Below are 18,855 nucleotides of genomic sequence, written 5' to 3' on the forward strand. Positions count from 1 at the left end.
CAGTCATCAAACAGAGAAGAGTTAAATTATGAGCATTTAATATCTCTATGCGCCAAAATATGTAATCTAATTGTTGAGATAGAATACGACAGATCAATCAGTAAGATTGAGCGATTATTCTCTCAGTTCCTTTATGAGTTTCATGATGCGTGAGTCCACCTGCAATTTGCAGTTCAACGAGAACATTTTTCATTTTCATCAAAGATTCAGGGAGCGTTAATGTTTCTTTTTTTCTTTTTATTTTACGTTTCTATCTTATGTGCAATTATATACTTCATTGATAATAACTATTAATTTGAATATGAATAATTGTGTAATTCTTGGAAAAATATAATATATTTTAGAAAGATATATGTTTGTTAAGTAGACACAATTGAACAGAGTGACATATTTAATTTTGAAGATAAATAAAATAAGTGACATCAACAACTGTGACTGAAAAACATGTCACATATAATAAAATTACCATATTACTTTTAAGATATCACTAGCTTTATATATTTGAATTATTTTTTCAACTTTTTTTAAAATCGATTATTCCCATTTTTTACTCGAAAATTTATTTTGTCGAAATGAAATTTTGAAAGCTCTAATTGCATTCCGTATAAAATTAGATTTACACACATATACGCGACAAAAAGTTTTTTTTTTTTTTTTAATTTTATCACGCGATTGACAATAAGCGAATAATAAAGTTAACGGCAAAATGGCTGATGAGCAAGAAAACGTAATTTAAAGCCTTACGACATTAATGGCATATAAAATGTCGGAAGCTAGGTCGCCCTCGAGATGTCGATAAATTTCTTAAACATTTTTAAATGAATTATTACATCCAGCTACGCCGCTTAAAGTATCATCAGTAAATTCCGGTTGAAAAGATTTATTTCTAATTTTAATTTATTTTTAATTAATAATATTTTTTATATGAAAAGATATTTTAAATGATTACAATATAGATATACCTATAGAGATCGATCGCCCGCACTTTACGTTTATCCGTAAAAAAAAAGATCCATCAAATAATCATTAATTATTATAATTTCTTTGGTCCAAGTGTTTCGTGTTAGAAAGTTAATTATGATGCAAATTAGCATCTAATGTTAATTATTGCTTCTGTCTAACGCTCGCTTTAATCGTGGCTACCTGCACACGTGTTGCCTCGCTTGCGCTTCTGCAATATTCAATGAAACGAACGCGTTCTCTTCGGCTTCGCGCAATGTGCAGATCTTAGAGAAAGCAAAAAATTTCGCTTAGATCTCGTAGCGGCAAAAGTAGTGCATTTAGAAAAAAATTTATAATGTTATCGTCTTTTAATGTTCGCAAAATGTTTACGATTGCTACCTGTAGCAATATTTCATATTTGCCCTCTTCTCTAGATTTATATTTTAATATTAAATATGCCACACAAAAGGCATAACGCTAATTTTCTATTACAAATAGTAGAAGATTATAAATCCTGATAGCATATTAGTCCCTCTTGTTTTAGCAATAAATTAAAAATTTTTCTCTTTCTCATTAATTCTCTTTAATATACAACGCACAATGTATTACATAATGCACAAGGCTAATATTATATCGTTAATAAAGTAATAGATTTCCAATAGTATATACTTCCTCTAGCGATATTTAGATTCTTCTTATTCTTTAACTCTCTATTGTATGCTAAAATACAAAATGCAATGCCAATTTTTCATTGTAATAAGTAATTACTGTAGAATATAATACTAATAGATATACTATTTCTAAACTGATACATTTCAATGCATTCAGTTCGAAACATATTTTTATAAAAGTATTTCACAAATCATGCGCGTGTTTCCTTTGATCTAGAAATACCAAAAGCCAAGCCAAGAATCTATTCTTTTCTTATATTTCAAAGAGATACTTCAAAGTAATATAAAACTACGACAATTTTGATTCACAGTGGCTTTTTTATTCCTTTTATTTATTTATTTTTTTTCTTACGAATTCTTTCCAAATACATATTCCATGACACATCTATCATTATTTTACTGCAGCGCAGAACTTAAAGTCAACAAAAGTTGCGAAAACGGTTATTTTTCATCTAATATGTTGCTTAGAGATGGTTGACAGGTGCCTAAAAAAATTTCTCGTAAAGATGCTTCTTCGCAATATCCTCGTGAAAGTTCGCGCCTAGTTTTCTTCTCGCTTTAAAAGTTATCGGAAACTCGCGCGTGCCATTCCACTTTCGCAACGAGCAATTCTTGTTCAATGGTCTAGTTTAAGATTAAGATTGGCGATCGAGTTTAGCGAATAACATTGCGTGCGTGTTTAGAACGCAAGATAAATTGCATACCGGAGAAATCGCGACAAGACATTTTTATTAATATAAACACGGTTTTTCATTATTAGAGAACTTATTATTTTCTTTTAACTACAAATCAGTGATAAACCTCAATTTAATATTTCCTTTGAAAAATTTTGATGAAAGGTCATTATTTGTTTCATTAAAGAAATATGAATATTAATATTAATTTTGAATATTAACTATATATTTGTATTTAAGTTTCTATATTAAAATATTGACATATTTAAAATTGACTCTGTGCTAGAATAAAGATAATAAAGCTTATTTAAAATTATTTATTCTGGATGCAATAACTTTGTTAGACCTTTCATGTAATTTCCGGTAAAGAGAAATTGTTTACGATTTTGCTCGTAGCTAAAGAAATATCCAATGGGCAGAGAATAAAGGATACAAAAAAGTGTAAAATTGATCCGTGTTAATTAATTTTCTCTCTATCTCTCCCTCTTTTTTCTTGAATTATCAATAACATCCGAAAATTTTGCGAAATGATTATTCTATAAATAAAAGAAACATTTACATATCAAATCTCTCTTTAATCCGAAGCATTTTTTCGCATAGCTGGATGAAATGATCTCGTTTTCCTCGTGCAAATTGAATGGAACAAATCAAACGGGCAATTTCGACGAACATCTGTGTATTATTGTCAGAAATCCGTTGTGATTCGTGGCACGATTTTTCATTCAGCATTATTCCTCTTAATGAACGCGCGATCACTCCATTTCCGTTCCCGATGTGTCATTCTCCAATCAATACAATCAAACAAGCAGCTAAAGCCGGACCCAACGTTTAGACAATCTTGTCACATCGAGAATACACGAATGCGAAATCGATCACATGGATTTGCAACAGCTATCGTTTTCCCTCGAAAAGTTACGCGTATATCATACAGAAGTATCATGTGAAAAATAGTATCGCTAGTAGTAGAAATACGACCGTTTTGTCAAGTATTATGTTTTGACTTTGAGATTTTTAAAAAAAAAAAAAACATCAAAGTTTGTACATATTTTTATAAACTTTTTCCTTCGTAAAATCGTAAATTTATCTAAAACATTAGATAAAATATTGTTTGTTCAGTAAAAATATTTAAACATTGCATATGGTACACAAACATTTCAATTTAATTTTTCTGTATTAAGAAAAAATATATTAATATTTCATTATTAAATTAAATTAATCTACTTATTATTGATTATAATATCTCATATAGGAAATATTATTTTTAATGATATGAAAATAACATTTATAATAAGAAAAAATAAGCTGGAAATACTGAATGTCACTCTATTCAATATGTGTCTAATAAATTCTATAAAGTTTTAGGCGAGTTTTATATGAAATTTGTTAGAATGTTAATAATTATTATTTAATATCACGAACGTACAAAAATTAAAGCACAGTTTAATTTTCTTTTATTTTTATGCATTTAACTTTTCCGTTCAATTAATTTTACCAACATTATTCGCTCGTTGGTATATATCTTTTTTACGTAACACAAAGCGTTTATTCAATTTTTTCTCTCAAGAAGCTTCTTGCTCAAGCTTCACCTTCGAGCTTTGCTCCCGATGCCGGCAGCGTCGCTTTTTGACGACGAAATAAAACCGGCATATAAAGTAAACCAGAGTCAATAAGGAAAAGACATTTTCTTTGAGCGAGCGAAAGGAAGACTCATGCATCCCGTATACTTGATAAAGGAAACGATGAGGAAAATAGCCTGACAGAAAGAGAGGACGAGGGAGAGGGAGAGAGACAGAAAAAGAGCGCTAGAGAGGAATGTATGTGTCTAGGAGAATACAAAGGAATATATAACAAAATAACCAAACATCAACAACATGAACAAGCACAACAACATCGACAATAATAATAACAACAACATCAACAATAACCGATTTTCGAGATCGGATACACCGTTCAACGATAAATATTATATATGCCTATACGTTGGCACTGTATATACATATACATAGAGATAGAGACAGCATCCACATAATATATACGTCACACATCACGCCGTAGATCTGCCGGATCCTCCACCCACGAACCAACCAACCAATCAACCAACCATCGGAAAAACCACGAAAAAAATCTTCCACCCCCGGACCACAACGTCGCGAAGATAGCACACTGATAAATATAATGCGAGTCATGAGCGCACGTATATGTATACGTATACGCACACGCATACGTATGTACACGCATACATATACGCACACACGTGCGCGTGAGCTAAAATCGCTAGAAAAAAAAAAAAATAAATAGATAAATAATGCCATACGTCTCTCAGAATAATATGCTCACCACCACAACGTTTTGCAAGGGCTACCAGTGCACTCACAGACAAACATTCAAATCGACCACTGCCTACCGCTCGAAAAAAGAAAAAAAATATTTATCTATACGTGTATGTGTATATGTTATATATAAAGTCGGACTATATATATACATATAGAAACGGCTTTCAGAGAGGCTTCATGTGTATATATGTATAAGCGATCGGATTGTGGAAGGTAGAGATACGAAAAGGAATTCCTGACATGCACGTATATATATATCGATATATGCGGCTGGCTGTCGGAAACGTTGCTCTTGCAGTCAATAATCTAAGCGAGATGCAACCGAGGATATAAGTCGCATCGACTGTTCGGGCTAGCTAAACTTTGTTTAATCATTCGTTGCCTCAGTCTAGATTATAATCAATATCTAGACTGTGGAAGGAACAAATACACATAGAATAAACAGAGTTAGCTTTAACCCTGACATCGATGCAATTGTTTCCAATGACTACTTTGAAAGAACAGGTTGGTCAAATCGATTATCAAATCATTTTTGCAAAAGATAAAATATGAAAGAATAAATCTAATTGACTACTTATTAAATTGGCATATTGTTAATTGACGTATCGTGATATCCTTTTATAAGAAAAGATTAATACAACTAATTAAAAATAATTGTTTTCTTGTAAAATTTTTTTTTTTTTTTTTTTGTTAACTTGCGATTGAAGAAGAAAAGATAAAGATGCAATGTCGTTACCTTGTCAAAATTAAGTTACTTACATTAATCAAATGTTATTTCGCGTACAACATATAAATTATCAATTTAAAATTTTTAATAATTATATGTAGAAAATTTTAAAATTAAATTTTATGATTTTTATTAAATTTGTCTCATCACTGATACAATTATATAACATTTATCACATAATATCTATACTTTTGACATAACGTCTATATTTCTTCAAGTCTATACTTCTTTTTTAAATAAATATCATTGATTATTAATATTATATGTCAATTTAATCGTGTAGACAATTAAATCCAATATGTCGAATCTTCAAGTAACATTTACTGTTTTTTTTTTGACAACGAGATATATATAATAATAACAATACACAAATCACCCCAATGTAATAGTTCAAAAGTTCAAGTCAAGAAAATATCAAACAAGACGTTGAAATAAGTTGTCTCGACCAGCTCGTTCTCGCTATTTGATGGCATCATCGAAGTTTCATCGGAAACCACTCGAGCGCATCTTCCGCACGACGGGAAACGTTTCCGGTCGTCGACGAACATCGTCTCATATGCCAGCCGTACATATACATATATACGTATATATCTATATACATATATACATTACGCCCGTACGTGTATGTATATTACTCACACGACTATTCAATCTCTCTTCTCGCTTGTCACGCACATGACCGAAGAGGAAGGGGTCGGCGTCGAGATTGGCCGGCGGGGTTAAACTCTCTCGGCGGAGCCCCTCTTCGACGGAATATATCAATAAGAGTCTATGTGTTAAAACATATACATATACGGATTCTAATGCACACACGATCGGAGTTTCCCCTCCCACCCCGAGCGGTGGGAACCGGTGATTACGGGAAGGAAATCGGGAGAGAGAGAGAGAGAGAGAGAGAGAGAGAGAGAGAAAGAGAGAGAGAGGGAGAGAGAGAAAGAGAGCGAGAGAGAGAGAGGGAGAGAAAGGAGAGAATGGAAAGGGGATTGTTATGTTGGAATGTTTGTCTGTGTGCAGATGCAGCCTACTCGTTGTTGACTTGATGGTGATGATGGATTCTCACGTGGAACGTGGAGTTCAGGGCCCGGTGGTGAATGAGAGGGGGCTTAGGCAGGTCTACGGCTCATTTCCCCCTCCTCCCTCTACCACTACCACTATCTACGAAGAGTGAGAGTGAATACACGGATGTGGATGTCCGGAACACGGATGTGCGGTCTGTCCGTCCGTCCGTCCGTGAGTTGTCGAGAGCGGCAAGACAGACGGCTCGACCGAGACACGTGCCACGTGTCGCCGCGAGACCGCACGGTAAGTGAGTTCGAGTATATTGTTCGTCCCTCTCCCCTCTAAACGTGCGTCAACGAAGCGACGAGCGACTGAAGTGCAGCATGGACTTCAAGACATCAGATCATGCACCACGTGGACGTTCTCTTCCGTATATATATACATATATATATATATATATACATATATTTATCTACCTACACTAGACCGCTAACATCCGTAACATTGGCTTGCGGAAAGCGAAGCGCCGCAAACCGAATCCCCAGAGTGAAAATGCTGAACCATTAGAGCATAGTAATTTCTCGAATGGCGGATTTAAAGCTCCAGGGAACTCTAAGCGGAATACGAACGGAATATTAATATGTATCCTATCCACACAATGTATGCGTATAACAAAATGATCTTTTCAATTATGGAAATAATTTATTATATTGATAATCTCGCTGTCGATGATGACATTTTAAGATGACATGTATGTATTCAGTTTGACATTATAAATAAGATGAAAATGTTAAATAAAATATATGACAAATATAAAACACGATATATATATATATGAAATAATCAGCATGTGCTTCTTTTTATATGTAAAAAACATGTTGATTACTTTGCAAATAATCATCGGCCAGCTAGATTGTTAGCGGTTAGTGTAAGTATGGTCGTCTATTATATTAAACAGAGAAAGATGTATACTTTGCAATTTCAGAATTTCTAACAATAAGTTTTATTACAATATCATTGAAATATATTCAAATGTCTTTATTCTCTTTTTTACTTGCTAAATATTTGCATTTTTAAATAAAGTATATGCAATTACAATTTTTTAATTATTTTCTTCTCTTAGTTTTTTTTAATTTTCATTTTTTAACTTTAATTGAAACTACCCTCTATTCAGATCTGTAAATTAAAATTTAAAGCGCCTAAATTAATATTTGTTGTATCGATAAAATAGTTACTTTTATATTTTTCTAATTATATTCTATAATCTACACTTGAAGCTTTGAATCGCGAATGATGTGAGAACATTCAAGATTAATTCAATTTGTTAGGCCGTCACATTGAGCCTATAGTATGACAGCATTATGTACTGACTGCAAACAGTGCGGCGACAGCTGCTGACCACAAAGGGACTAAATTTATGCTTCACCTGGAGACGCCTTCATAATGATTAGATAGGTGCTCTGGGATATATGCGGAAATGGCCGTTCATGGTCGGTGAAGTCGGCATGTACAGTAATACTAATTAATTGCAGAAACGCTTTCGGCTATTTACTTGTCGCTAGTTGATCATGTTGCACAATTAGTTAGTTTTAATGCTATATCCTTTAGATAGGCATTCGCTATATACTATGTCCCCAAAAAAAATTTTTTTAAGAAACTTTATTTACTTGCAAAGGAGTGAGTGTAGTTCTGGGGCAAAATAAAATTTGTGAAAATTATTCAGGAAAATTATACAAATTTATATTACAAAATTGAGCATGAAAAATTATGTCGAAGAATTTTTACGCGGAACATTTTTCCATCGTGTATCTTATTATTCTTTGATATTATACATGATAAATAAAATAAAGCTTATATAATATTTATTAGTACATGTGGCAAATTTTCGTTAAAAATTATGTAAAATTATATTATACATTCTTATATTAAATATTTTCCTCGTATAATATTTTATTGTGTTCTTGCATCACTTCTTTCGAATATTGAAATTTATAATTATTGTATCACGAGTTTATTTGAAGGCAAGTTACATATATCTACGACAACTTTAGAAACAAAGTAAAAATTTTAATAAAGAAAGAGAAAAAGCAATAACAGTATAGAACTTAATTCAAATCATATTTTGAAATGCATATTCTCAATTGAATTTGATAATATTTTAAACGTAAATTCTACATAGATCATTTCGTCTGAATAAACGTAATCTTTAAAGTCTATAACTTTGCCATAGAAAAAGTTTACAAATAAAAATCAAGATATATTGAATATTTCATGAGGAAATACAGAAAGCATTTATGTTACATGTGTAAAACATGTAAAACATATATAATTATATTTACCATTCTCATAATTGCGATAATTGCTGAATGCTATTATTATCATGAATTAAACAACCTTGAATTCAAGATAAAATTAAAAATTGTATATACTTATAAAATATGTTATATTAAATTTTTACATTGAAATTACAACATTAAGTAGTCTTTTTGATAAAATAATCTAATACATCAACATAATTATTTAATTCTATTTATGTAACCATGTAGCATTCAACAAGTCACAATTATGAGAACGAATATAATTGTATGTCTCGCACGTTTACCACTAAAATAGATGCTCTCTGTATATTCATGGAGATATAATTTAATCATAATGTTAGAAATGATAAATGAAATATCAAAAGCGATAAGTAAACTAATATAATTTGCAAAGTTTAATCTATTATATATTTATACATGTAGGATATATGGTATATTTTGGTTCTAGGATTAAGAACGATTCTTATGGAATGATTAACGAGTTTATCTCATGCAAGAACATGTTGAAACGATATTAGACACTTGTGCACATCTAATGACACAATAACAATAGTAATAATCGTAGAATGTGCACGTGTACGGGATGTAAATCGGTTTTCGCATCAAGCGCAGTATAAGTAAATCGCCCGAAATGGGGATGCAGTCGAGGCAATTAGTACAATTATTAATGAATTCGTAATTTCTAATCGACACAAGTCGATTTGCATACGCATTGCTTTGGAGATAATCGCTACGCCCATCCAAGTATATATAGCGAAAGATCTCGTTTTGTTTTCTAAAAAAATATTAATCTTAAAATCTAATAAAGGGTCCTCCTTGATTTTTCACTTCATGTCGATCGTTGTGGCACTTTGCTCTGTTAGATTAACTTTAACTATACCTGTTGCACTATACACGCCGAGTTCCTGAGAAAGCCTTCAAATATTTGCTTTGAACGGGTAACTCGATCTCGCAATAATAACTTTCGATAAGTCATCGTTAAGAAAACTGTGATCTAACACTTGACAAATATTGTATATTATTTTAAAATATTATAAATTAAATTTCTATTACTAAAATATTAAATTTGATTATTAAAAAATATTAAATTAAATTTTTATTTCTAAAATAATTGCACATATTTTTTATGTTTTTTAATAGTATTAAAAATACAAAAATGGTCGTGAGATTACTTAAGATTTGTTATTAATTTATTGTTATTTATACTTTTATACTATATATATTAGTATATTTATTTTATTTATATTTACGTATTATTTATAAGAAAAAAAAAATTGTAAATTCATTTTTAATAACATGTTTTTTATCTTTCTGCATTTATTCTTTTCAAAATGTTGACTGAGAAAAATGCACTTGATAAAACGATTTATATACATATATTATATATGATCGTTCTTCAATCAATTTGAACACAATTTAATATATCTGCATTTATTTTTAAGTCGTCCGCTTTTACTTTTTAGTACAATCGGATTGCTTAATAGAGCTTTGAATGAAAGCTTTTCCAGATCTCCCATGCTATTTCTTTTCCGCATTATTAAGTTGAAAAAATTGATAATTCACATAATAGCAAGGGACCTGTTACGGGGCTGTTACATTTAACGATCGCGAGCTTGTTACGATGTATCTAATTTAAGAGTTCTTCTTCTCTTATTCCACGTTTTCTATGCTTACAAAAATCTCGTTTTGTCGATTTTTTTTTTTTATTATCACGAAGTAAGTCTCGATAAATTGAGATATCGAAAGAGAAATCTTTACTTTTTAAAGAAAAAACTGACATTTGGCGACAATGTCCAATATTCAGATCTGTTTCGTTTCGTCTGCACTTTATAGCACTCGTGATTCGTGACTTCAAAGAGATTGAGCTTTAATCTTGAACGCCAGACATATATATCGTCTCACGGTAGCGTTTGTTCATCGTCGAGTAATCCCGTCCGCGTTCAAATAATCTATACGTCGTTTCTTCCGGTTACGTCCTACAACCAATATACCACCTGCGTCGTCGTCGACAAAGTTAATATAGCTTGCTATCTATAGAATGTACTCAGCTTTATGCATTATATTATCTACGGATTTTCACAAGAAATTTTTTAATTTTAAACATTAAATATGTTATCGCGTTTAATTCGAGGAAATTAAACAAGATTTTATTTTTTTATTTGTATTGTTGAATTTATAAAGAATAATGCATATTTAATTTTAAGTCAACAGAAAAGTAGAATTCAAATTAATTAAAGAATCTGACATTTTATATGAAGCATCGTCCGTCGTTATAACAAGTAGTTTGTGTCCTCTCGTAGAAATATGAGAGCTGGAAAATGTTAGCCTCCCTCCACCAAAAAAGGGTGAAAAAGAAGAAAATTTTCGATAACTTCTTGCGTAGGGTTCGCAAGGGTGATCAGAGGGTTGTAATTTCCCTATCACGCGTCTTGTCGTGCATAAAATTGCAATTTCGCCCGGTGAGCAACCCGATGACCTACGAGTTCTAATATTCCCTTGTAATAATCGTACGTTGATCCAACGCCGTTATACTAGCATCATAATGACATTTACCTTTACGATGTAACGCTCTAGCGATGAAATTGTTTTATACATAGATTAAAATCCTGCGCGCCACTGTACTGGTTTAATCTGACAGCAAACATCCGCAGTAGCGTTATTAATTCAGCGGTTTTGATAGATTGCTTGACATTCATCTTGAGATTTATGAAACAAGTTCTATATACGAAAGTTAGAAATATATATCTATAAAATTGAATATCTATTTAAATAAATGTTTTTAGGAATATTTTTATTATTTTTTTCTTATTAATATATTTTATAATATGTGTAGTAAAATGAGATTAAAAAAAGAGATTCTTTTTTTATCCATTTTTTAACGATAACTTATGTAAGCGTAATTGCTGAATTATTTTATATTAATAATTAATGATTTACAAGAGCGAATGGAGACTCTCTTATTTCGTTTACGAGAATAATGGAGGACTATGAATTGCTGTTCGCGATGAAATTGTTTTGGAGATTGAAATTCTCGATGCCGTACTGATTTAGCTTGACAGCGAGCATCTAAAGTGGCGTTATTAATTTATGGTCGAACATTCATCGCTCAAGCTTGACACTTGCGAAAGAGAGAAAGAGACAGAAAGAAAGAAATTGTGCACAGAATCTAGGGAGAAAATATAATAGATCCTTTGTCAAATAGAAGATGAAACGTATTTTGTTCAGAGAATAAAATTAAATAGAATCATAAATGTGTTGAGAGCTGTCTTAGCTGCTCCATTTTCGAACTGTCAATAAGATATTTTCGCTTTCGCCATCGTGAACGGTAAATTCGTTAATCGTGTCGCTGTCCTGAGAAGCTGGGCCAAGACAAACAACCTTCGGCGGAAACTCCGAGCGACGCGACGCGTTGTCCCGCTAGTATTCGAAATCGCAATTTCCGGGGACCTGTACGACTTCTACAAGTGCCAATATCGAATTTCATGGACTCGCGAGGATCTCGAAGACGCCCGGACCAGATGCGCTGTTTCTCGAGTTCGTCGTGAAGCACACGGTCCGCTGTGTTCCTGTTCCTATTCCGTTATTGGAAAACACGCCAGCCGTGCCAGCCAGTCTTCATTTTGACGAAATTAACTCACAGATTAGGACGGCTCTCAATTCATTATTTGCATTATTTTAATCTTGTAAATTACTAAGTCGTATTGTGCCATAAACGATCGGCGTTTTGTTTCATTTTTACAGTTTTAAAAATTGGAAAAATATATAGACCACCATTTCTTTATATATTTTCAATTAGAAGCATTACTAATTTTGCAAAATTAATATAGTGCCCTTTTATCATTTTAAGTGATTGATATAGTTGACAGCTACTTTATATTTGCATTGCGATGCAAATCACGATGGTGATTTTCGAGCAAACATTCCATTTTTCACCCCGGAATATAATTCAAATATCGATCTGTTATAAAAAAGATATTTACCTCCTCAAATCTATTTTTAAAAAGAGAAACGTACGTCTTTGCTCTTTAAATCAGTTTTGCACATAAATCAAACATTATACATCCTACAATTACGCGGCAGAAGCGGCATTAGCGTACTGATCTTAATTAGCAATTAATCTGCCGGGATTCTGTACGTCCACGATAGAGTAGTATTGGACTTGATCCTCGAAATCAAGCAGGATTAAAGCGATTGCTTCCTTCTCGGCGAATACCAATCAAGTAGCTGATGCAACTTGAGTAATAGAAGGACATTCTCTATATCAAATGAAGATGGGCGTCTCTTGCTGAAGACTGCAACCGCTCGAGAGAAGACGTGACGAATATTGAATATTTGAAAGAGGACATATATACACACACGCACACATACATACAGAGAAAGAGAGAGAGAGAGAGAGAGAGAGAGAGAGAGAGAGAGAGAGAGAAATGGACGCTGAAACGATATATCTTACAGCAACAAGCTTATGCATATAGTGTAGAGTGTTCTATAATGTGAGTAGGTATACCAAAAGGAAATTTACGCTTAGCTTGAGAATATACATACGCGTATGTATGTGTGATATAACATGATTTAATGTAAATCAATAGTGCACGGTTTATGCAAAATGTATTATTCTGTTGCTATTGTCTTTCCTACTAATCAGAGAGAACTACGTTCTGTGTCAGTTTCTCTCATCAAGAACTTGATCAAAATCTAAATATTATTTCAAGCATAATTTTCTATCATTATTATCCTATTATTGTATAATTTGGGATTTTTAATTTATATTGGTTTATGCAGGGCCTTTCAGCTATATTTTATTATATATATTATTATATATAAAGAATATGTATTTGTTTTAGGATTGTAATATATATATATATATATATATATATATATATATATATATATATATATATATACTCTCATCTCTCATATTTATTATTAATTATATTATTTACATAAGCTTTATGGGAATTATTAATTAGACTTGAGATAAAAATAAATAATTTAAAACTTACTTGGTACTTTCTCTCTCCCTCTGATGCGCAGCAGCGGAGTTGTAGTACATCACGATGACCTGTAAAAACACAAATATATTAAATTGTAGATATACATATAAAGTAGTGTTCAAAATTGTTAATATGTATTGTATTACGCAATAATAAAAAATAAATTATTATTATAGAGGTAAACAATTAATTTTACAAAAAAATAATAAATTAAAAAACATATAAATTGCTCACCTCAAGGTTGCTCCGCCGACACCTGATGCCTCCTAGGCCTCCTCCTCCTCCTCTCAGGTTGTGCTCTTTTTTTCAGGTTTGTTACAATCGCGCACTATATTATTCATTTGCGAAAATACAGTTAATGATGATTGATTAATAACTGATAAATCGTCAATGGCACTTTGGTAAAAACGAACGCGCTAAACTTTGTGCGACACTCCCGAATTTCGCAATAGAGAATAAGCGAAATATCTCATATCCGAATGAGAATGTACTCGAGTATGTTCTGCGAAAAGAGATGCAATATAAGTATACTTCAAAAAACCAACACCGAGCAAGAATGCCTATCTTAAAATAACATCATCGCTCTATTGATTACTTTTTTGTACGATATATTTTGATCGAATAAATACATAAAATTTGTTTGAAACATATTTTCATCGAGGCTTTCAGCAATATTTAAACGCCGAATATTAACTACGCAATCGACAAGTGTATAAAACACGTAGTATTAAATACGATTGTATTAATTAATGAAATATGTCATAGCACATCATTTGACTTGAAATTAATTCATCTTTTATCTGTGACGTTATCTTAATAACCGAGAAAATAACATACACACACACAATGTCGGGAATTTTATCCTAATATCGCGCGATCCTACTCATGTCAAGTTAAAACGCGAGCATTATGGTAATTGATAATAATAGTAGAAAATGATCACGTTCGAAATTGTCTATAATCGTATTTTGAGAGATAATATTAAGATATATACGGAGCAGTTCGCGTTATTGCCTACTTACTCGAGCCTCGTCGTGAAAATGGCAAGATAACGACATATAAACATGTAAACAGATTGTTATATGTTTAGAAACGAACATCGAGTATCGTGTGACGGTTTAATCATAAGAAATATTATATTTATTACCACGAAATATTGTACACGTCCCTATTATTTACAAATAACTGTCTAATCACGCACGAAAATATAATCGTGCACACTAATCATAATAAACAAAATAAACACAACAATTGCACAATACTTTAACAGTATTCTTGAAACAGGCATTTTATTAAATTGTGATTTACGAGAGAACAACGTAACAATAACGTAACAATTACATAAAATTATCCCCACTCTATTCGAAGATTATCATGATAATATATTTCAGTTACTAACAAATGCTAAGAGATGTCAAACGTGACATTTCTGAAGAATGATTAGAGATTATCAGCCCGAATTAATTAATTTTCATGATTGATGGACTCAAAATGAACAGCTATTTATCAAAGCAGATTTCTCGTGATATTTAAAAGTAGAATTCGGAACATAAAAGATGAGAATCACAAATCACTTTTTTGCCTCGCCGATAAAATTATATCTCATATAAATATACACGTTTAAACCTTGCATTATATTTTAAGATTCGTAGCTAATTTAAACAATATGCCCATCATTTTCGAATTGAGAATACAGAATTCTACATGAATCAATGATTTGAATGATTTAAGTAAATGCAAAAGCATAATAATAATTTCATGTAACAATAATAGATGTAAGCTGTAATTCGTGGGATTTGTATATTTTACACGATTTACTCGATCGAAAATTATCACGTAATTAATTAACAAAGAGAGAATTTTTTAATATTACATTTCGTGAAACTTTAATTATAACTCGTATATAATTATTCATATGTATATATTATAATATAAAATAATTGTTACAAAAGGAAGACGTATATCCATAAATATTACAATAAAATGAAACAGTTCATTTAACATTCCTATTTTCTATGTTTCGATTCTTACTGTTGAATATATCTTAAGAATTAATCTTTTCGTCACAAGAATGTCGTATTTACCATCTTCTAGTACTTGTCACGAGTAATACGACGGAGCGATTCACGCCGCTAGCTTCTTGCTCGAGTGTCGTCGCGCGAATGACATCAAGGTGACCGCGCGCAAACACCAGTGCGCGGTATGTCGTAGGTCGTAAGTCGTAGGAAACAATCGCCGAATTTTTACCACACGATTGAGCATTATTAAAATATATGGTTAACAATAAGTATAATTTTTATATATGTATTAAACACATTTCAAGATATGATATATTAACAATAAGTATAATTTTTATACATATATGTATTAAACACATTTCAAGATATGATATATTCAATCAAAGTTAATCGCATGATTAGCAAGAGACATGTTTTTGAATATATTACGTATTGTAAAATTTTAATTGTATAACTCATATACTTTTTCACACTTATTAGTTATAACGCAAGATCATCGATTTATAAAGGAAAAGCATATCGTTCATAAATATCCCAATGAAACATTAATTGAGCGTTCTCATTTTCTATATATGTATATTTTCTATATCCCTATTTTCTATATATATATATGCTTCAATTCTTACTTGAATATAACTTAATCTCTTCGTCGAGGATCTCGCATCCAACATTTCTTATTGTTAGTACTTCTCGTGATAGTATTTCGAGTAATACGACGGAGCGATTCACGCCGTTACCTTCTTGCTCGAGTGTCGTCGCGCGAATGACATCAAGGTGACCGCGCGCAAACACCAGTGCGCGGTATGTCGTAGGTCGTAAGTCGTAGGAAACAATCGCCGAATTTTTACTACGCGATTGAGAATTATTAAAATATATGGTTAACAATAAGTATAATTTTTATATATGTATTAAACACATTTCAAGATATGATATATTCGATCAAAGTTAATCGCATGATTAGCAAGAGACATGTTTTTGAATATATTACGTATTGTAAAATTTTAATTATATAACTCGTATACTTCTTCACACTTATTAGTTATAACGCAAAATCATCGATTTATAAAGGAAAAGCATATCGTTCATAAATATCCCAATGAAACATTAATTGAGCGTTCTCATTTTCTATATATGTATATTTTCTATATATATGCTTCGATTCTTATTTGAATATAACTTAATCTCTTCGTTGAGGATCTCGCATCCAACATTTCTTGTTGTTAGTACTTGTGATAGTATTTCGAGTAATACGACGGAGCGATTCACGCTGCTACCGTCTTACTCAAGTGTCCTCGTTTGAATGACAAGGCAAGTGTGCGTAGACCGCGTATAAACAGTAACGTTCTCTACGCCACAAGGATTATATTAATACAATATATGGTTAAATATGACTTTATTCATTAAACGTATTTCAAAACCACTTGATTCGGAATCGATTTTCTTCTCGACAGACAGCGAAATCAGTATCACATCTCTTCCCCCCCTCCCCCAAAAAATTATATATATTTTATAAAATTAATTATGTAATTAATTATATATTTTTAATATAATTAAATTAATTATATAATTATATTTTAAATTTATCTTAAACTGAATAGTTACAAATTTTTTTTACTATTGCGTCTATACAATTTTTAATCTTTCTTTTTTATTTTTATAATTTATGTGTGACTCGGTGCGCGAATGGCTCGAAACCCATATTAAAATTGGGAACATTTTTTTTTTATTGAAATTATTTGAAACGCACGTAACATCATTTATCTTGTCGCGCCGCGATGATTGTGCGGAACGCAATATACCCGTCGTAGATGATTATTGTCTCATCGACGAACTGTCGTTCTTGCAGGCTCGAGCACACACAAAAACGACGCGACAGGAAATGGAAGGCCGGCTCCCCTTTTGGCCGAACCAAGATACGGCGCCGCACCCCAGCCGTACGGTGAGTGTCCGTATTTGTCTTTCTTTCCTTTTATTCTCTACTTCTCCGTTCATTCAACTGTCTGTCCGTCTATCCTGTTTGCCGATACCTAATGGCCAAATTAAGCTCACCGGTTTGGAAAATGAATGGCTAGGTGATCGCAAGTTTCTCGTGAACATGTGTAAAAAATGAGAACGGATTAATGGAAGACTGACGAAGTGCGAAGCGAAACGATATTCTAGGTTTACCCACAGAAAAAGTATGTCGAGCACATTTATTTACAACGTACACGAATAGGAAAAAAAATATATATATATAATTTACTTTGTAAAACTATTTTATCTGGAAAATATTTATTGAAGTTACCGCATTCGTAGAATATTGCGTTGGTGAAATTTTTATTTCGAAGAAAATTTATAATTTGAGCATTTAGAAAATTAGAAAAAGATTTTATTAGAAAGTTTTTTCTTTATATTTGCAAACATATAAGCTAGCTTGTTATTTTATAACATATATTATGAAATATTAATAACAGACCAAGTGTATAAACATACCAAGTTTCCCAGAGGAATATTACAAACAATTTTACTTAAACGTAAATAGCATGCATAACATGCATGCATATTTTCAAAACTTTATATATTGCGCAACTTTATAATTTGAAAACGTCTTATGATAATAAATAGAATAAATAAAAAAATAAAATCTAAAATCTACATTTTAATGATAAAATATTGTTCTTCAAAATTTATTGGATATTTATTGAAAAATATATAATAAATTTTTATGTTAAAAAAACTTTCAAAATTTTTAAAATTTTAAAAGGCTTTAAATAAGAAAAAATTGTACTTATTGTATCAGTAGATGTTACATATATTAATAAATTGTTCTAAAATTTATATATTTAAATTAGAAAGTTAATTTCTCGAAAAAACTTAAGTGTAAAAATTAAAAAATTTGTATAGAAATTATTTTTTTATAAGAAACTGTTTTTTTTTTTTATTTCTTGCTATTTTATTAATTGTGAAATAAAAGTAGTAAATTATTTTTAGAATTCATCCTGTAATCATGAGGAAACTATCGTATTATTATCACAAGTCATATTAATATCACTCATATTAGATACCACAAAGATGTCGATTTAATAATGCAAAATCAAAATGGAATTGTCATGTAAGCGACACGTGCCTATTGCATCGATGTGCATTCGAACTATTGCAAGCAGTAATAGCAATTTCTTGTATATGTCATATCTAAGCTATTG

At 31.3% G+C, this 18,855-nt stretch overlaps 1 protein-coding gene and 1 long non-coding RNA gene across 3 annotated transcripts in view; one reads left to right on the top strand and one right to left on the bottom strand.

Annotated features, from left to right (window-relative positions):
* Positions 1 to 18,855, top strand: part of Sm (heterogeneous nuclear ribonucleoprotein L) — a 147,027-nt gene that overhangs the window by 117,739 nt on the left and 10,433 nt on the right. Inside the window, exon 7 of one of the 2 annotated variants that reach the window (XM_072895196.1) lies at positions 17,520 to 17,612. The exons of the other annotated variant lie outside the window; for it this stretch is intronic. Within the exon in view, the coding sequence (XP_072751297.1) occupies positions 17,520 to 17,612 (93 nt within the window). The remainder of the gene's footprint in view (positions 1 to 17,519; positions 17,613 to 18,855) is intronic. 2 annotated transcript variants of the gene reach the window in all.
* Positions 13,580 to 16,621, bottom strand: LOC140667358 (uncharacterized). Its single transcript, XR_012046989.1, has 3 exons — positions 16,300 to 16,621; positions 13,890 to 14,157; positions 13,580 to 13,723 (listed from the first exon to the last, which is right to left on the bottom strand). It is a non-coding gene; the product is annotated as an uncharacterized lncRNA (long non-coding RNA).

Source organism: Anoplolepis gracilipes, chromosome 6 (assembly GCF_047496725.1).
Source record: "Anoplolepis gracilipes chromosome 6, ASM4749672v1, whole genome shotgun sequence".
Lineage (NCBI taxonomy): Eukaryota > Metazoa > Arthropoda > Insecta > Hymenoptera > Formicidae > Anoplolepis > Anoplolepis gracilipes.